The sequence below is a fragment of the Ochotona princeps genome, chromosome 2 (genome assembly GCF_030435755.1).
Source record: "Ochotona princeps isolate mOchPri1 chromosome 2, mOchPri1.hap1, whole genome shotgun sequence".
Classification (NCBI taxonomy): domain Eukaryota; kingdom Metazoa; phylum Chordata; class Mammalia; order Lagomorpha; family Ochotonidae; genus Ochotona; species Ochotona princeps.
Window position 1 is genome coordinate 9522845 of NC_080833.1, and position 20894 is coordinate 9543738.

The 20894-nt window shown below is 53.1% G+C and overlaps 1 protein-coding gene and 1 pseudogene across 1 annotated transcript; both read left to right on the forward strand.

Annotated features, from left to right (window-relative positions):
- The first annotated feature begins 691 nt into the window (after positions 1-691).
- Positions 692-6586, forward strand: CTRC (chymotrypsin C). Its single transcript, XM_058661020.1, has 8 exons — positions 692-704; positions 1976-2067; positions 2166-2263; positions 2872-2997; positions 3787-3923; positions 4855-5000; positions 5737-5889; positions 6523-6586. Exons 1-8 carry the CDS (start codon positions 692-694, stop codon positions 6535-6537), a joined length of 780 nt encoding a protein of 259 aa, XP_058517003.1. The 3' UTR covers positions 6538-6586.
- Positions 6587-10574: 3988 nt separating this feature from the next.
- On the forward strand, positions 10575-13403 carry LOC118758591 (protein SET-like; annotated as a pseudogene).
- The last annotated feature ends 7491 nt before the right edge of the window (positions 13404-20894 follow it).

A 20894-nucleotide genomic window follows, 5' to 3' on the forward strand; every position in this document is an offset into this window, starting at 1 on the left:
AGATTAGCCATGAGCCATTGCACTGGCTCCTAAATATGTTTTTGTTTGTTTGTTTGGTTGGTTGGTTGGTTTGGTTTGGTTTGGTTTTTAAGAACCACAGAAAGGAGTTCACAGGGTCTTGACAGGACAACGCCATCATCTGCCACCATGGCCCTGATGGCAAGTCCGTCCGCGGGAAGAAATTTGAAGAGGAAGACTTCGCCCTGAAGCACCAGGTCCTGGCATCTTGTCCTGCCTTCAAGATCTGGCTCCGGTGCTGCCCAGTTCTCTGGTCCTGGATGGCCACTCCCCGTCCTCAGTCCTGGCCTCCTAACCTGCAAGGAGCAGGTACTTCCTGTCAGTGGAGGAACTAAAGGAGTTGTCGCGGGGGGAGTTGAGCATGACTCCTGGCACGTAGTAGGTGCCCAGTTCATGATAACTCACAGTATCAAATTGGCTCAGGGTATTTGGCCAGCCCCAGTGCCTGCTGCATTAAACAGTAACCAGCCAAGGTCAGAAAAAGGGTCCTGTCAGAACAGGTTTCTCCCAAGGGGAGGCTCAGCCTTGACCAGATGGATTTGCCTGCACCTGCCTATATAAGTGAAGCCCTAGCCGGGCGAGGGCAGTCAGTACTGACCACCCACCCACACCATGCTGGGCATCACTGTCCTTGCCTCACTCCTGGCCTGTGGTAAGCTTCAGGTGGGGACTGATGACAACCATCGGTGAGTTCGGGTTAGCCACCTGGGGCAGGGCCAGGAGCAGGGTCCCTCAGCTTTCCAGGAAAGGCATTTAGGGTTCAGTGTAGGTTCAGACGCTGTTGACTGACAAGGAGTCAGATGTGCCACCTCCCTCTGGGCAACTCTGCTTCCAGCTCCGCAAAGTCGGGCTGTGGATTAGACATGACGGAGTAGGCCATGCAAGCAGCAGGGACACGGCAGATTCCCCACGCTGAGTTCCCTCCACAGTCACTGGGGCATGCCCCTTTTGGTATCTTTGCCCTCTCACCCCTGTCTTGGTGGCATTCTTTCAGAACAGGAACCAAGGGACCTGGCTTAAATGCCACTAGCAGACCAGTGTTGAGACATCATAGGTAAAAACTATACTACCTACGGCACTGGCATCCCATCTAGGCACCAATTTGTGTCCTGGTTGCACAACTTCCTATCCAGCTCACTGCTTATGGCCTGGAAAAGCAGCAGAGGATGGCCCAAGTGCTTGGGCCCCTGTACACACACAGGAGATCTGGAAGAAGCTCCTGACTCCTGTGTCAGTCTGACCCAGTCCTGGCTGTTACAGCCATCTAGGGGAGTGAATCAGAGGACAGAAGATCTCTCTTTGTCTCTCTGTCTCCCTCCCTCTCTGTGACTTTGGCTTTCAAATAAATCTTCAATGCCACTGGCTATGTGGGGGATCCGGACAAGTCACTTTACTTCCCAGATCTGGTGGATTTTTTTGGCCCATGAGAGCACTGGATTGGGAGTCTTCCCCGTTAACAGTAACAACAGCAGCTCTTGTGCATTGGCAGGCTTACTCTGTGCTGGACACTATGTAGCTGTTTCTGTGCAGGAACTAATCTGAGCTGCAAAGCAAGCTGGAAAGGGAAGGTCTAGTTCACAGACAGCAGACCCCACGAGCCCAAGGTCGCATGGCTGAGTGGTGGGAGGGCTGGGATGCGAGCAGAAGGATACATGCTCCCAACCTCTACACACAGCTCCCCAGGTGCGCCAGCTGGGAGCTCACATTTCAGGCTCCCCCTCAACAGCCTGCTATGGCCTGAAAAGGTACAGGACACAGGGGTCCCTGGACAGCCACCCTGCACGGAGCCCATTGCCAAACTCTGCAGACCCTAGGTTTCTGCATTTCTTCCTGTTGAGACCCAGGGAACTAGAGGGCTTCGGCTAAAGTCGTACAGCACAACAGGGACCCAGCTCCCCACACTCGTCCCACTTGTCCCTTCCCCACTCACCTGTACCCATCCCTCTTGTTTCCCCAGCCTCCAGCTGTGGGGTCCCCAGCTTCGCCCCCAGCCTGTCAGCCAGGGTAGTGGGAGGAGAGGACGCAGTGCCCCATAGCTGGCCCTGGCAGGTGAGTGTTCCCCTGGACGGGAGGCAGAGACAGAGGGAGGACAGGGGACAGGTCCTAGGGCCTGGGCGCTGAGACTTGGCCCTTCTGCATTCCTGCAGGTCTCCCTGCAGTACCTCAAGGATGACACGTGGAGGCACACATGTGGTGGGACCCTCATCTCTGCCAACTACGTTCTCACTGCTGCCCACTGCATCAGGTGACCAAGGACCTGGGAGAGGCAGCCAACCATCACCCCCGAGGCACAGGTCCCACAGTAGCTGCCTTTAGTGGGCACCTGCTACACACCCCAGGCACTGAACTCATCTGTAATTCAGCTGTTCATTTATTCAGTCAACTAGCAGATCCTGTGCACCTGCTTTGTGCTAGGAAACCTGGCAGTGAAAACAGCCTGAATGCTCAGAGAGCTTGGATTCTTATGTGAGGCAGAGCAACAAACTAATTAATTTATACAGAACAGTTGAAGTTGCAGCAAAGAAAAATGAGACCAAAGAGGGATTTAAATGGGGGTGAGGGAGTAAGCTGACATGAAGAAGTAAGGAGAGGAATTCTAAACATGGGGAGGGGTATTTGGGGTGCAGAGCAGCTGGTGCACAGGTCGGAGGCTCGGGGTGGGGTACGGCTGAGAAATCACAGGAAGCCGCCATGGCAGGAGTGTGGCAGAGGGCGCAGGTGTGTGGTCGCCGAGTGAGGTGGAGCCAGGGGAGACGGTTGAGCAGACACGATTGGACTGATGTACTCACCTGGCTCGATTAAGAACAGACCAGGAGACCACCTGACCCCCCTTATCTCCTTCCCTCTGCCCAGCGACACCCTGACCTACCGTGTGGCCCTGGGGAAGAATAGCCTAGTGGTGGAAGACGAGGCCGGCTCCGTGGTCGTGGGGGTGGAGACCATCCACGTCCATGAGAAATGGAACTCCTTCCTGGTGCGGTGAGTGTCCCACCCACCCACCCCGAAGTGTTTGGGGAGGGAGCAATAGAGCCCACATCCCACCCTTACCCTCACCCTGAGCAGGCACCTGCACACAGAACGGGAAAATGCTGAATGCAGACAGACACCTCTGAGAACCCCTCTCTGGCCAAGGAGCCCCTGGAGAGCTCAGAAGGGATAAGGGCGCCTGAGCACCCCTCCACAACCAGACAGATCACCTGGGCGCACGCACAGCACAGGCTCGCCCAGCCACAGGCACAGCCAGGACTCGCCCTCGGGGCTGCCTACTACAGGGCCACGTGGCGGCAGGCACTTACACACCAGCTCCTATTGAATCCTCACGGTGGCCTGGATGAGGGACACACCGCAGAGAGATTAAGCAGCTGGCCACGGCACACAGCCTGGAGCATGGCAGAGCTGGGAATCAGCCTGGGGCTGGCAGGGCAGTTCTGCTGACACAGATGCCCTGTTTGCTCTTGTTTGCTGCAACCACGTCCGGCACACTGGCACTGCGTTCCTGCTCTCCACGTCACCAGCAGGGGCTCAAGATGCTGTCACTCCAGCCTCCCCAATGTTAAGCCTCTTGCCACGGGCGACCATGGTGGTGCTGGAAGGCCACGTGTCCTCTGGCAACTCCTTTAGCCAATACACTCCTAGCAGTCAGAACCTTTGTGAACAGTGCCCGGCCACCTGGAGCTGACCTCCAGCTCACAGCCGGGACCCTCTTGGCGGCAAACCTATGGGGCAAGGGTCCTTCTACCCACTCACCGCCTTCACTTTGCATTCCAGCAACGACATTGCGCTCATCAAGCTGGCGGAGCCCGTGGAGTTCAGTGATACCATCCAGGAGGCCTGCCTTCCAGAGGAGGGCTCCGTGCTGCCCCACGACTACCCCTGCTACATCACCGGCTGGGGCCGCCTTTGGAGTGAGTACGGCCTATGGCAAAGCCAGAGCGCCTTCCTGCAGCCCTCACATCTGCCCACCCTGCACCTTTTAAGCCTAAACGTTTTCCCATCTCTTAACATTTTTGTGATTCTGACAGCTAATATTTATTAAGCCTGTGCTATGTGACAAATGCACTAACAAGTTCATGTAAGGATTAAAGGATGAGAATTTATTGAATGATTGAAATGGGGCTTGGCATGCAGCAAGTGCCACATAAATGAACTAAAATAAACCAATGAGGGTGGGGGGAGTGTATCTTACAGTATACCATATGCCTAAACAGTTTCCAGAGGAATTAAAAGGTTAAATGCAAATAAGTGAAACTATGGAAGGCATAGAGGAAAATGCAGATCAATACTCAGAAAGTCTTGGAGCAGGAAAGAGCTTTCCGTATTCCCATAAAAGGCCAAGATCTAGAAAGAAACCCCAGTTACTCCTAGAGCACTTTCCATGGGTTCCTTCTGTCTCTAGCATGCTCTCCCTCTCCTCCCCAGCCCACCTCACCCCAACAGCTCAGGACCACCCACTCCCCTACCCACCTGCTTCCTCTCCCAAGCCTCTGTGCATCAGGAAGGTCTGGGGCTGGTTGGGCTGAGCTGAGCTGAGCTGAGCTGAACTGATTGCGCTGGACTGGGCTGGCTAAGCTAGGCTGGCTGGGTTGGGCTGGGCTGGGCTAACTGAGCTGGGCTGGCTGGCTAAGCTGGGCTGGCCTGGGCTGCTAGCTAAGCTGGGCTGGGCTGGGCTGACTGGGCTGACTAGGTTGAACTGGTCTGGACTGACTGAGCTAGGCTGGCTGGGCTGGCTAGGTTGGGCTAGACTGGGCTGGGCTGGGCCAGGCTCGGCTAGGCTGGGGCTAGACTGGGCTGGGGCAGCTGAGCTGACTCCCAAGTCACCACCCACTGTCTCCTCAGCCGATGGCCCCATCGCCGATGAGCTACAGCAAGGCCTGCTGCCCGTGGTGGACCATGCCACATGCTCCCGATGGGACTGGTGGAGCTTCATGGTGACAAACAACATGGTGTGCGCAGGAGGCGACGGTGTCATCTCTGCCTGCAACGTGAGTGTGTAGGAGGCCCCCACACCACGTGGACAAGTGGCGGGGGCTACCGGGACGGGGTGCAGAACAAACCCTTGGCCTGAGAGGACGTGGAGCCAGGCATGGGCCCGTGGCTTAGGGGAACCCTGTCTCCATTCCCTGCTTCCTCTCCCAGACCCCCAGTCTCTCCCTTCATTGGCTGTGTGGTGTTAGCCAGGCTGTGCTACCTTTCTGGGCCTTGACTTTCCCATCTGTAAAATGGAGAGCAATCACATCCCAAGGACGTTGGCAGGACTGAATGAGTTTCAGTGAGGTCCCACGTGTGTCCCTTACGCCATCAGCTGCCTCTGCCCAGAGGGACAGAATTCCTGCCATCAGGTGCAGAATCATAGAACAGCTAAGGTGAACAGACCCCTCTCCCTTCCCACCTCCCTGGCCTCCAGCACGCTGTCAGCATCCTTGGGTGCCTGCGCTGCTCCCAGAGCAATAATCAAGGTGACCTGATGAGCTAGGGAAACTGAGGCACAGAGAGGGTTAACATCATCCCAAGACACAGCAGCCTGACATGCCATAGCGCAGCCCCACGTCGTGTCTGCCCGCCTCCCTTAGCACCTGCAGGCTAAAGCCAAAATGAGGGCACAGCTTGGTTTCGAGCCAAACTCATGCCCCTTGCCCCAACCCCGCCCTGCTCCCAGCCTGGCTGTTGGGGGGCGGGGAGGGGAGGCCTGGGACTGAAGCCCAGCCTCGCCTGGCGCAGGGAGACTCGGGTGGCCCACTGAACTGCCAGAATGAGAATGGAATCTGGGAAGTGCGTGGCGTCGTCAGCTTCGGCTCCGGCCTGGGCTGCAACACTGCCAAAAAGCCCACGGTCTTCACCCGCGTGTCGGCCTACATTGACTGGATCCGGGAGGTGGGTGCTGTGCCCGACGCCTCCGCTCCCCGGGCCCTGCCTCCACCTCCCACCTCTCTGTCACTTACTCATCCATTCATGCAGTCACGCGTACGTCCACTCCTTCCCTTGTCCGTGCAGTCCCTTTTCTGTACACCCGGTCATGCATGCATTCATTCACTTTCCATGCGTTCTCATGTATTCATGGAGTTCCTCATCTAAACATCCATTCAGTCGTTGCCATTCACTTCTTCGAGAAGTGCCCATGGGTGCTGACCATGGCAGGCCTTGAGGTGGGTACAGAGAAGCCAGCCGTCATAAAGGCCTCCGCCCATTCCTTCTGACAACAACACATAAACAGTCTTCCCCTGCCATGCCAATTCAGTCACACACATGGTCCCCTGAGGGTGGGGTCTGGCAGAGGAGGGCCTGTGGAGGTCTCTTGTCCCCTGAGGGAGGTCACCTGAACTGGGGGCTCTCCCTCTGGCTTCACCCTCAGTCACCTCTGAACACTGGAATGGCGGAGGGGCTTCCATCAGCCAGGCAGACACCAGGTTGGCTGGGAGCTGCGTGCCGTGCCCACCCTGGGCCCAGTCTCCCAGCACAGCCCCGTAGGGCACCCAGAATCCCTCACACTGTCCTTTGCTCCTGCAGAAAACACAGCCTTGATGCACCCTGGGGAACCTCAGCCATCAAGCCCTGCACCAATAAACCTCCTTCCTTTATCCCTCAACCACCTGTGTTCATTTGCAACCCCTTCAGCTCCTGCGGGGCTGCCCCTTACCCCGCAGCAAGTGATGGACACCCCTCAGCCAGGTCTTACAGGAACTGTAGAGGGCGCTAATGAGGACAGGGGATCCCAGGGGTCCCCTGTGTGCCCACAGGCAGGAGTTGAGGACCCATCAGATGTGTTCCCTCCATCTCAGTAGCCCCAAGCCAGAGTGACCCCGATCAGATCGCCAGCTCTCGTGCCTGCATTCCCAAGGAGCCCCTCACCCCACCAACTGCAGAAGGACCCGCGGTTGGCAGTCTCTCCAAGGGCAGCCTATGCACTTGACCCTCCAACCCACAGAGGCCAGACCACAGGATACCCAAGGATCAGGGACAACAGCTGGCCTCTGAGGAAGGGACATCCTGGCAGGTGGCCCACCCACTGCAGCACGGAGCCTGACCTGACCCCTGCAGAGCAGGTTAGTGAGGCCTGATGCAGGGAGGGTCTCATAGCAGGAGGTTCCCCAGCCCCAGAGGGCACAGGACTGGGGAAAACAAGAGCCTCCATGCAGTCACAGGGTGCTAGCCAGATGGGGAAACTGAGGCCCAGGCCGAAGAGAGGGCCGGGCTAGATCATAGAACACCCCACCAGCAGCACCTGCCCCCCTCCCATCCCCACAGAGACTCACAGGCCTGTTAGGAGGACAAGTGGGCTGAAATGAGAGAGACCTGGTATCCAGCAGGGACCCCCCCCGACCCCAGGGCAGCACTCCTGGAAATAGGCTGAGCCACAGCGGTGCCCCCACCCCAGCCTCTGGCCTCTAACAGCTACCTCTGACGAGTCTCCGAGGAGCCCCGATCCCCGTTAGGCTCTGGCACCTGGTAGTGGGGACCAGGAGCACAGAAATGGGGCTCCTTAATCCACTGTCTGCTGGCAGGAAGACTCCAAGTGGCCTCCTATGGTAGTGATGCCCACATTGAGTTTTAAAATTAAAATAGAAGGTTTCCAGGGGGTCCACTGTGGTGACAGAACTGGTACGGTCACTACCTGGGATGCCAGCAGCTCATAAGGCCTGTTCATGTCCTGGCTGCTTTGCCTCCAACCCCGCTCCCTGCAGTGGCCTGGGAAAAGCAGGGAAAGATGGCCTAAGTGTTTGAGTCGCTGGCTTCTGGCATTGGCCGGGCTCAGCCTTAGCCACTGTGGCCACCTGAGAAGTGAACCAGTGGATGAACTATTTCTGTATCACTTCCACCCTCTACTCTGCCACCCTGTAACTCTAACATTCAAATAAATAAGTACATGAATAAAAAGAAGATTCCCAGGGACATAAATACTGATCCAAACATCACTCCTGCACCTTCTCTCCCAGCCGTCTCTGTGGAACACGGGTCCCAAATTCTAAACAGGTCCCTTGCTGTCCCCAGGCGCCTCGCTGTGATGGAGCTGCCATTCCAAGGGCTGCTCTGGCAGGCACGGCAGCTAAGTCACAGGGGCCTGTCGCCAAGCACTACAGGCATGGCGCTATAGGGGTTTTGTTGATCAGAGTGCCCAAACCTGGCCCTGAGAAGTAGTTGTCAAACTCCCTCCTAGTTTGCAGCTGAGAAGACTTAAGCCAGGGTGGGTCAGTGCCCTCCCAGGGGGCTTATGCGCAGAGGCATGGAGCCAAAATCCAGAGCCCATGCCCTTCACATCCATACCACGCTCTACCACCCTGCAATGGGCAGCAGTTTCCTGATAGGAGGACTCTAGCAGAGAACTGCTGCCGCCGCTTGCTTCTGCCTGAACGTAAGGCTGATGCCTGGAGCAGAGGCAGCTATCTTGTGGCCAAGAGAGTTGCAGAGACATCAGCTCAGACACGAGCAACTGTGCTCTGGACCTCTTGATCAGTGAAAAACAAACAGAAACAGCAGGCTTTGCTTCTGCCACTGGACTAGGTTTGGAGCGCCTCACAAGTCCATACACTTGTCGTTAGTACACACGGAAACAGCCTTCCAGGCTGAGGGGAAGCATATATACAAAGTCACGGCTACTGCTGCTGCTGCCAGGGCTTCAGGAGGGGCAGTAGGAGAGTGACCAGCCGGCCCGGTCTGCTCCAGGCGGCGAAGGCTTCCACTACGCAGGCGTTCGGTACTGAGAGCAGAACAGTCACAAGCAAACCAGGCTCTGGGCCACCCTGGCGGCCAAGGACAAATGAGGAGGCTGGGAAGTAAGCCAGGGCCCTTCAAGAGGACCTGTGCGTTCTGGGGCGGGGGAGGGTGTTGGGACTGTGTTCCAGCAGCCGTGGAGGGGTTTAGGCTGAAACGTGACCACGGCGGTCAGGTGTATGCATGGTCACGTTGCCTGAATTGGAGCAGGCAAGAGTAGGGATCGGGAAGCCAGGAAGATGGCCACTACAAGGGTCCAGACCATGAAGCGGCCTATACAGGGGCAGTAACAGAAAGAAAAAAAAAGGAGATTTTTGAATATTTGTTTTATTTATTTGCAAGGCAGAATTACACAGAAAGAGATCTTCCACATGCTGGTTCACTCCCCAGTTGGCTTGATGGTTGGCGCTGAGCCTGGATGAAGGAACCAGGAACTCGCCCGTGAGTGCAGAGGTCCAAGCACTTGGATCATCTGCTGCCACCTTCCCAGGTGTGTGAGCAGGGAGCTGGAAGGGAAGTGGAGCAGTCAGGACTCAAACCAGCATCCCTGCGGGACCCTGCACCGCAGCCCGAGACTTCAACCTCTGCACCACAGTGCCTTCTGAACAGCAAACCTCCAGCCTCCAGCCTGTTGGGAAACGGTTGGGAACGAGCCAGGATTATCCAAACTGCTCTCTACTCACACATACTGACTGAAACATGAGTCATTGTTCTGTTTGCAACAACACTGATCAGTTTTCAGGCTTAGACAAGGACTCAGTGACGTGGCCAAGAATCAGTGTTCCTTGGTGACAGACAGAATAATGCCACCGCAGCCCACCCCAAAGGTGCCTGCGCCCTAATTCCCAGTACTTGTGATGCTGTCGCCTTACACAGAAAAGACTTTCTTGAACACAACGAAATGAAGAATGCTCAGCAGGGTTGGTGATCCTGCACCACCTGGGCAGGTGATCCTGGGGTTGGTGATCCTGCACCACCTGGGCAGGCTCAACACAAGAACAAGGGTTCTCATGGGAAGGAGACAGTGGGACCAAGGTCAGAGAAGGAGACATGGGGTCGGCACCGTGGCATAGCTGGTAAAGCTGCTGTCTGCAATGCCAGCATCCCCCCATGAACATAGGTTCAAGTCCCAGCTGCTCCACTTCCCATCCACCTTCCTGCTAACGTGGCTGGAAAGAACAGTGGAAGATGGCCATTACAGCCAACTGGGAAATGAACCCCCAGACAGAAGAGCTCTCTCTCTCTCTTTTTCCCCCCTCTCTCTGCAACTCTAACTTTCAAAATAAACACATGAATCTTAAATAACAAGGACAGTAGCAAAGGTGCCGTGAAAACAAAAGCAGGGACTTGAAACCAGAGAGAGGAGGCCAGCCGCTTTGCTGTTGGCTCTGAAGGTGGTCATTAGCCAAGGGACGCAGGTGGCCACTAGCAGCTGGACACGGACTGGCTCCTCCCCCGGCACCTGCAGAGGGAATGGGGCCCTGCTGATGAGGGTGTCACCTTCAGCTCTGGAAGGCGACACAGCCCTTGCGGGTTAGCCTCTGTGTCCATGCTGGCTATCACAGCAGCCACAGGAACCTCAACCACACTCCCTCTGCCCATGGCAGAAGGCAAAATTCAAAGCACAGCGGGGAGCGCTGCAGGGAGGCAGAGGGAGGGCGCAGAAGGACTCCCCAGGATCTACTTGGGGGGACAGGAGCCATGTGTAGACCTTGTCCAAGTGGTCACAGTCTGGGATTGGAAGGAAGGGAAGCTGAAGACTTGGGCTTCACCCTCCCATCTCCACCTTCTTCCTGGAGTCGGGGAGGAAGGGTGGGCTGCCTGGGTTGCTGAATGCCTGTGGGCCCGTGATGTCCTCCAGTGCCACCGGGTGCCTAACAGCATTGGGCGTTGGGGGGGTGACTTGGGCACACCAAACACCTGTTCATCTGTACCTTGTGACATCCTAGTTCCTGACCCCCTTGCAGGTTAGGGGTGCCAGGGCTCAGGGAGGGGCCAAGTGCACCCTGCACCACGACCGCAAGGTCAGGAGTTAGCATGATGCACCACTCCACCCAGTGGCCAGGGAGAGGTCCTGCAGAGCCTCAGGAATGACGCTGAAGAGGGCAGAGACAGCCATGGCTGGAGCCACTGCAGACCCTGGGTGGCACCCACTGTCACATGTTTATCGCTGCAGCACCTGGGGTCACATGGGGAGCCATGAGTGGTCAGTGATTTGGGCTGGACTGGCTCATGCTCATGTTGGCAGGGCACTGGCTGGGCTGCCTCAGTCAGGCTAGGATAGCTCTGCTCCACAAGCCTCCCCGACTCCTTCCAGGAAGACCCTGTATTTCTTCAAGAAGGTTAATTTCCTTTTTCATTTCTTCAGCAACACATTAGTCATTCAGTACCATGTTGTTTAACTGCATGGCATTGTAAGTTTCTATTTTTTTCCTGTTGTTGATTTTGTTTTGTGGCTTCTCATTTGAGGGGATGTGCAGTAACTGTGTAATGGAGACTATCGTATACAGTGACATGTTGTTTAACTTCATGGTGTTGTAAATTTCTGTTTTTCTTCCTGTTGTCATTTTGTGTGTGTGTGTGTGTGTGTGTGGCTTTTCACTTGAGGGGATGTATAGTGACTGTGTAGTGGAAACTGTCATGCCCAGTGTGAGGATACAGTGCGGTATGCATCTCTACTTCCGGATTGAGGATGGACTCCCAGTGAAACTGTTGGATGTGTCTTGATAATGGGATGCTGGACTTTCTGCCATTGTCCATGCCCACAAGGATGGACTTAAGACTGTTTATGAGGAACTGTGCTGCTGTAATGATTTGGGAGAACTAACATGGGTGGGGGAGATTGGGAGAAGGGGGTTGGGGAAATCCCAGACCTATAGAACTGCATCATAAGATGATAATGATATTTTTAAAATGAAAAAAGAGGGAATATTCATTACACAGTTACTACTCTGAACACCTTCACTGAGTAAGCTGCTGCTTTCTTCCCACAACCATCCTAAGGTGTACATTTCTGACAGGTGGGGAAGACAGGGCACAAAGACACAAAACTCACTCTAGCCCAGTGCTTCCCACATCTGGATGCGCAGAGGACCCGAATCCCCCAAGGATGGAGTCAAGAGGTCCTGCATATCTAACCAGAGGTTCAGCTGCACTTGCTACAGCTGCTGCTGGCCCAGAGCCCACTCGGGAGTAAGGATCCCTTCCTGGGAGCACCAGTTCTAAGCTCAAGCTCCCGGGCATGGAGCTGCATGCCCTCTCAGAACAATCATTTTGACTGAGTCAGAAACCCCATGAGAATTTCCCATACGCATCTTTCTGCCCCTGGAGACCTCAAGGAGGCAACCTAATTTAGAACTTGACAGCCTGCCTTGTTGGGGAACACTCTATCAATGGGACTTGACCTGGAGAGAGAGGTGGGCAGGTGGCAATGGCTACTTGCTCCTGTCTCCAGCCGCCACTTCTCCTCCTAGGACATCAGGGGACATTTGTTTAAGTACCAACCTGCGGCCCCATCCTGCGTATGGTGTGGGAGAGGCTTCACTGCCCAGGACCAGGAGTGGAACAGGTGTTTCCCTTCCCCCACCATGACCATTGGTTAAGGGAAGAGAATGTGCCCAAGAGAAATCAGACTTCTGCAGGGAGATCTAGATGGACTCTATTCACTCACTGCTGGGCCTCAGGATGAGGGGGTGTGAGGCTACAACAGCACAAAGGGAGATGGAAGGGGTGATCTGGCCCCCCAGGATACATCTAGCAATGTGTGCAGACAGTTCTAGTTGTTCCAGACTGGAGAGGAGGGGAAGGCAGGCGGTATCTCAGAGGATGAGGGCCAGCCCTCCATAATGCACAGGGCAGACCCAGAACCAAGAACCCCAGGCTGAGTTCTTCCATCATCTCCCGCTTGCTCCTGTGTCTTGGAAGTCTCTTGAAGCATAACCCCAGCCTCAGGTACAGAAGCCAAGCCCAGCTCCTGTCTGAAGCTGCTAGCCAGAGCAGCCTCTCAGAGTCTGCCAGGAAGAGGAAAAGATCAAGGAGCAACTGAACTCACAGATGAGGTTCAACATGAAACAGGCCGATTTAAGCAACAAAGTCCGCCAACTGTCTTCCAGAAGATCTCAGAACAAAATGAGGGGGTAACAGCAGGTGTCAACCCTCCACACGTCCTTGTTTGGGTGGGGTTGTACAGGAGGAGAGCACTGTGTTATCTGACCAAGGTTAGAGTGACAGAATTTGCAGACATTCAAGTTACAGAATAGACTTTCTGATGAAAAATCTTACTGCGAAACAAAGTTCTCACTTCCGAACGAGAGGGAGGATCCAGCTTCAAAGTCCGCTGAAATCCAGTGGGAATCTGGGAAGGGTCTGATGAAACATTCAAGTCCAAATGCAGAATAAAGACAGCAAGAAAGGCAGCTTGAAGAACCAGAAAGCTGTTTTGCCTGCTTTCCTGGCCACTCCACAGCAGGTGCAGGTGAGTTAGGAGAGCTCATCAAAGACCACATTCGACCAAACCCTCCTGATGTGGATGATGACAAAGGGGAATGAGAAGATGGTGCCACTGAAGAAGAAATAGAATGAGGAATATTGGAAGGCATTGATGAGGAAGGGATGACGATTAAGGTGAAGATGATGAGGAGAAAGAGGAGGGAGAGGACGATGAAGAAGATGATCAATAGAAAACAGTGCCCCAGCTGTAGGCAGCTGCCTAGGTTGCATTGTATGTAGGCAACTGTTACACTGCTGGGAGAAAACTAGCCAATAACTGGTGGGCATCCTGGGCCTGATTAATGCCAGCATAGCTGTCTATTCTAGCTGCCTATTCTATTTTTTTAAAGCTATGTGGGGGGCAGATGCAATCACGCAGGTAGGGTCTGCGTGGGTCCTGGGTAGTTAGACAGGACCCCAGGCTGGTACAGCACACTTCCAGAGGACTGGGCATGCGGGGGTGGGGGTTGTGGGTTGCTCAGGGACCTTTTGGAGTCAAATCAATACACCCACCCACATGGGACACCTGAGCTGGCCTAGTAAGTATCAACCAACCACCTAGTAAGTATCCAAACCCATGGCTGGGGGGTAGGAGTCTGCCTGGCAGGGCTTGACCTTAGTACCCACCAGTGAGTATTGAGGCAGGGGGTGGAACATGTTAGGATGGACCATGACACTAAGCAGCATGTGAGAGAACTGGGTGTTGGAGCAGATCCTGTGGGGATCGTGGGTTCACCCCTGTGAGATTACCTTACCAGCTGGTTTGCTCAAGGACTGAGCTAGACATGACCATGGCACTCACCAACAACTCATGGATACTGGGGTTGGAAATAGCAGGGCTATTCCAGGCTGTGGCACCCATGGGCACACCCAAGAATTGGGTGCAGGGTGGGCCAGGCCACAATATCCATTAGCACAAAAGCTGACACTGGGGGGCAGACTTCTGGGTAAGGGTCTACCACCCACTGGCATGTGTGAGATCTGGTTTGGAGTGGGCCAGTGAACTCCCCTGATGGGCCTTGCTCCTGCTGGTGAGCACATGAGTCAGGGCTGGGTGTTAATCTGGGTGCCCAGGGCTGCTTCACCTGTCAGCAGGTGTATGGGTTGGCTCTGTAACAGGCATACTAGGCAGGGCCAAGCCAAACCATAGCACACTGGCATGTGTGGGAGCCAGGATGGGGGGCAGGCCATGCCGAGCTAGTCTAGGCTATCACACCTACCAGTTTGCATGAAAACCAGAGATGGGGGCAGGCTGGGCAGGGCTAGGCTGTAGCACCCACCAGCAAGAATTGGGACCAACAATCAATGTGAGTCAGACTGCTTATGATCTACATCAAAAAATTGTAAAACCTAATATACTTTTAAAACCCTATGCTACTCGGAATTGGGGCAGAAGAGCAGGGAAATCTTCCATCTCCCTAGAATGTGTGAGGAAGACGTGAAGTATAACCTATCAGGAACATAACAGGTAACTTATAGACAACCGATTCAAATCAGCATTAGACAATAGTAAAACTACAAAGACACACAGGGGGAATCAAGAGCAATCCTGACAACCTCTTAACAGGAGGTCATATGCACAGAGCAGGGAGGGACCCCAGGGTGGAGCAGGGGGACAGGAGGAGGCTTATATCCCAACTCTGGAGACTCCCAGATCCTCACCAAGGACTATCAGTACGAGCATCAAGGACTACATCCCAACTGCCAAGGAGACCACGGGAAATTGGAGTGCCTTCGGAGGCCGAGAATTCCGAGGTCATCCACCCCCGTTTGGTTCTACCACACGGGATGGAAGAAGCCCAAATCCTTCCTCGCAGGATCCAAGGTTATTGGAACAACAGCCAGGAACCCTGAGTGGTCCGCAGAAACAGAACAATAAACTTCCTTTGGGACTAGGGAGGGGAGCTTTCTCTGGTCCTTACTTAGTTCCAACTTTGGATCCCCACCCTCTTTTGCAATGACCATCAGGGTTGCTCCGGAGTCACCCCCACCACACACACACACACACACACACACACACACACACACACACACACACACACACTAGAATAGACAGAGAACAACAAGGAAAGCTTAGAACCAGTCAGGAAATGGTCAATGTGGACTCACACATACCTTACTAGGTAGGACACAAAGATTAGTTACTCCTCACTAAGATATTGAAGATTTCTCTGCACACCCCTCCTAAAACTGTTCTGCACCTCAATTGTTGACATATGCCTTGTTAGAGTTATAACCCAGTTTGGACTATCCTAAAATCTGCCACGTTCAGCACAATTATGCTTCAACACTATAAACTGCTAAATACTAAAATGAAAATAGACACAAGACAGCTAAATAGTGCCCAATAGCCATTTTAAGGTGTATAGCAGCCGGTTCTGTGAATAAACTAAAATTGAAATGTCAATGAAGTAGTCACAGGATGTGGTTAAGAGCTTGCATTTTTTTTTTAACATATTGGTTACTCAATACCATGTCAATTCATTCCATAATGTTGTAAATTGCCGTTGATGTTATGTTGTGGCTTTAAATTGATTGGGATGATATTCTGCCAGCTCTGCCTTCAGACCAGAGATGGTCTCCCCAAGAAACAGTCGAATTGAGCTATACAATAAGATGCTGGACTCTATGCTTGGTATATGCTTGCAATGAAAAAATCTTGATTGAATTTGAAATGTAATACAGCAACAAGGTGGAGGAATCCACCACAGGAGAAGGGTACAGGGAGGGGTTGGGGGAATCCCAGAGCCTATGAAACTGTGTCACATAATGCGATGTAATTAATAAAATATATATATATTTTTTTTAAAGAGTCGGGACCAAGGGCAGGGCAGGCCAGGTCATGCTATAGCATCTGATGGCAAAGGTTGCCAAGCTGGGTGATTGGTTTTGCCGGGCTGGGTCAGAGCAACCATTAGCATGCACAAGGTTTGTGGTTGGGAGCAAGCCTGGTTGGGGAGCTAAGGGGATACTCATGTTGGGCTGCAACTCCCACTAGTGAATGTGAGAGCTGGAATGGTGGCAGCAACTGGGCTGGACATAGTCGCAGCATCCCTTGGCATGGGTGTGGACTGGGTCTGTAGTGTGCCAGACTAAACTAGGCTCTAGAACCCTCTGGTGCTCACAAGAGTCAAGGTAGTATAGGATGGGATAGTCTAGGTCTCTGCACCCACCAAAACATGTGAGAGCTGGGTCTGGGGGTGTACCAGGCAGGTGTGGCTGGACTGTAGCACCCCATAGTAAGAGCCAGAATTGGTATGGGTCAGTCAGGCAAGAAGACTGTTCTTGCCAGGACAGAAGGTGGGCCAAGCCAGGCTGTGCCAATGACCCACTGATATGCACAAGATCTGCAACTGAGAGGGGATCTGATAGAGTAGCTTGGGGAACTGCTCTGTTAGAACACAGTCCCTGCAGAACTGAGACTGGGAACAGTCCAGACCTAGCCAGGTTACAGTACTATCTGGCATTCATGTAGGTCAGGTTCAGCAGTGGGCCAGGCTGGATCAGTTTGTAACACCCACTGGCATAATTGAGAACCACGGCAGGGTACAGGATGGGCCGGATTGGGCCGCAATGCCAGCCAGTTCACTTCAGGGTCAGGACTGGGGGTTGACTGGGCTGGGCTAGACTATAGCATCCACCAGCATGAACTGGAACTGGGGGTAGGCTGGGTAGGGTCAGGCTGGGTAGATCAGGCTGCAACACCCACTGCTGGATATCAAGGTGAGACGAACCATGGCAGTCTGGACCGCAGCTCCCACCAGCACATGTAAGACTCAGGACAGGGGGTGGTGGCAAGCCCAGCAGGGGATCCCTGCTGGTGAGCATGAGGGCCAGGATCGGGGCAGACCAGGCTGGGCAAGGCTACAACACCTATAGGCCTGCATCTGAGCTGTACTGAGGGAGAGCTAAGCTACCATATCCACTGGTGGTGCATGCATGGAGCCAGAATAAGTGCAGGCTGGTTGGACTTTGCCACATTAGCTTGCAAGTGCTGGGACTGGTGGCAATTATTGTCAGACTAGAACACAGTACAACCTGGAAAGTGCAAGATCCAGGGCTGAGAATGGGCCCAGTAGGGAAACTGTGGCCATCTCTTTGATGGGTTGCAACTGCCACTGGTAAGCATGAGAACCAGTGCTGGGAGAAGGCCTGGCTAGACAGATGGTGCCACCCACCAGCATAAATATGGGCTGGAGAGTGGGGTCAGTTGGGTCGACCTAGGTTTCAATGCCCATTGATGTGTGTGAGAACTGAATGGGATGTGGGCAGACAGACCAGTCTGCTACACATACTGGCATGCACAGGAACCAGGGCTTGGGGTTATTGGGAGTCATTCTAACTTGGCTAAAGTTCTTGTGGGTGTGTGTAAGGGCCAAGTATGTGATGGACAGGGACCAGATCTGGGTCATAACATCCAATGGTTTGTGTATGAGATGGGGCTGGGGACAGAAATGACCAGGTGACTGCAACCACCAGTGTGTGTGTAGACTGATTTGGGTAGTGGACTGAGTCAGATCCTACATTGACTGGCACACACAGGAGTCAGCCTTCTGGCAAGGTTTCTTTGAGAATCCCCTGGCAACTGGACCACTGAACACAGAACTCCAACCACAGTGGAAATAACAGGATATGTGATCTGAATGTGGACTGCATGTGTCAGAACTGAGTGTCTGTTGTTGCTGAGGCCTGTGTGGTGGACGACATGCCCAGCTGCTCATGAGGGACATGACATCTAGTTTATTGAGGCCTGCAGAGGACATCTAGTACCACAGAGGGCAGAACACATTGACCAGCTCTCCTGGACAAATATCTGGGCGAATTGAGACTCTACGGTGGACTCTGTCAGCTAATGGACCTTGGAAGGATTTCCTCAACCTTGGAGCAACAAAATCAACAGCATTTCAGAACTATCAAAACTACTTGGGCAGTGTCTTCAGAACAGGCTCCATATAGGAGACCCCGAACGACATCAGGTGGCCTTACCCCATTCCTGGGTGCTGATGCAGCTGGGTAGCTGGGAACGGCCCTGCCTCCTTTTCTAACTTTCCTGATAGCAGAAGAACAAAAGGAGATGCTCCTGGCTTCAGCCTGGCCCAGCCCTGGCCATTACAACCTTTAGGGGAATGAAGCAGCGGATGGAAGATTCTCTCTCTCTCTGCCTCTGTCTCTCCCTCTCTCCATGTAACTCTGTCCTTCAAATAAGTTACTAAGTCTTAAAACTAAAAAACAACAAAGCAAAAACAGTGATGGATTCCAAGCTTCTGTTTCTGTTCCTTTTCTTTTTCTCCAATTCAGTTTTTGGAGAAAATCACCATCTCTCATTTTCACTTTCTTCTTTCCTGCGCTCAGAGGCCCTGTTTTGTGTCTTCTCCACACTGTGGTTCTCAGTGTATTATGGGGAAAATACCTTGAGCAACAGACAACGATACAATGGGAAAAGTTCCACAATTCATGTTTGTCCCTTCTTGACTTGACAAAATGGAATTCACAGCACCGTGATCAGTGGGGAAAAGAAACCCTCTCTGTCCCTTCACTCTGCTGGAGGCGACAGGCAGTGCGGCCCGATGCAGGTGCAAGCGGCCGAGCCTTTCCCTCCTTGCTCTGTATCCTGGGCTCCAAGATTATCCGGGTCTCTGTGAAAATTCGGACAGCCAGCATCTCCCACCAGGTGTATGTCTACACTCTCCCAGTTGGAAGAAGAAAAATAACAGGGGGTTGTAGAAGATCAGCCAAGGGTGAGTTTGAGGTGTTTGACATGGGCATTTTGATAACATGCTTCTTTGATGTGTTGAGTTGGGATGTTTAGCACATATCCCCGCAGTTTAAGAGGACACTTTTAAAAAACAAAATTATCTCCTCAAGACAATGTGTGCTCTGCGAGTTGATGGTAAAATCAGCAGGACCTGTAAGATATTTGGAATTGATATTCTCTATTGCAGTTTTGTCCCCTGTTTATTCCATGTGGGCACTGGTTCAAGTCCCAGCTGCTCCACTTTCCTTGCACAGAGTTCATACAAATCTTCTCTGCACCATTCCAATTTTAGTCTAGGTGCTGCCAAAGCAAGCTCTGTTTCACTTTTTTTTTTTAAGATTCATTTTTTTTTTTAATTACAAAGTCAGATATACAGAGAGGAGAGACAGAGAGGAAGCTCTTCCGTCTGATGATTCACTCCCCAAGTGAGTGCAATGGCCGCTGCTGTGCCAATCCGAAGCCAGGAACCTGGAACCTCTTCCGGGTCTCCCACACGGGTGCAGGGTCCCAAGATTTGGGCCGTCCTCGACTGCTTTCCCAGGCCACAAGCAGGGAGCTGGATGGGAAGTGGAGCTGCCGGGATTAGAACCAGCGCCCATATCCTGGCACATTCAAGACGAGGACTTTAGCCGCTAGGCCACGCCGCCAGACCCTCTGTTTCACTTTTGATACCTAAGAAACCAGCGGAAGATGACCCAAGTACCTGGATCCCAGACACCCACTTGGTAAACCTACATAGTTTCAGGCTCTTGGCTGTGGCCACTGCAGCCACTGGGGGATGAACCAGTGGATGGAAGAGCTCTAGATTTTTCTCTCTCCCTTGCATTCTCTCTCTCTCTCTTTCCTTCTCTCTCATTCCCCCTCTCATAACTCTGCCTTTCAAATAAATATGTAAACCCTTTTTTTAAAAAATGTAAATGCATTCACACATACAAGCACAGACACCCATCCTACAGTGGCAGTGATGCTGCACTTGAACACACCAGCAGAAAATCTGTCGTGATCCTGAACCTGAGGAAGGGGCCACCCGAGCTGCTACGGGCCACCTGATGGACACTGAGAGGGCCACCTCAGTGGAAGGCAGAGTAGAAGATGTGAGAAGCAGAGTCCTGGGGATAGCCTGATCCAGCTGTGCCTGAAGCCAGTCCTTTTCCATCTTAGGTTCCAATGAGTGGATACAGTTGTGTGTCACTTTCTAGTCTCACAGCAGTGCAGTGACACAAGCTGAACATATGTTCCACCTCCTGGTTAGCAGGTGGAAGCCCTCCAGCCAGACAGCCTGTGAGACTGTGCCAAGGTCACAGCAAACCCATGGCCTGCATCAAACCAGTGTTTGTTCAGCAGTCTCATTCAGGGGAAGAAATATCTTGTTTTTATACAAAAACAAATAGAAATACGGAACAGAATATCACGTTAACCTTTAGATAAAATCTGAGTGACAGGTGTTTGGCAATGCAGTTAAGATGCCATGTGAGACATCCAAATCTCATGTCTGAGTGCCTCGTTCAAGTCCCAGATATCCTGGCACGATGTCCTAGTGGCTAAATCCTCACCTTGTACACACAAGGATCCCATATGGGCTCCGGTTCTAATCCTGGTAGCCCCGCTTCCCTTCCAGCTCCCTGCTTGTGGTCTGGGAAAGCAGTCTAGGACAGCCCAAATCTTGGGACCCTACACCTGCATGGGAGACCAGGAAGAGCTCCTGGCTCCTGGCTTCAGATCATCTGAGCTCCAGCCATTGCAGTCACTTAGGGAGTGAATCATTGGATGGAAGATCTTCCTCTCTGTCTCTCCTTCTCTCTGTAAATCTGTTTTTCCAATAAAAATAAATAAAATCTCGGGCCCGGCGCAATAGCGTAGTGGTTAAAATCCTTGTCTTGAACGTGCTGGGCTCCCATATGGCTGCCCGTCCTAATCCCAGCAGACC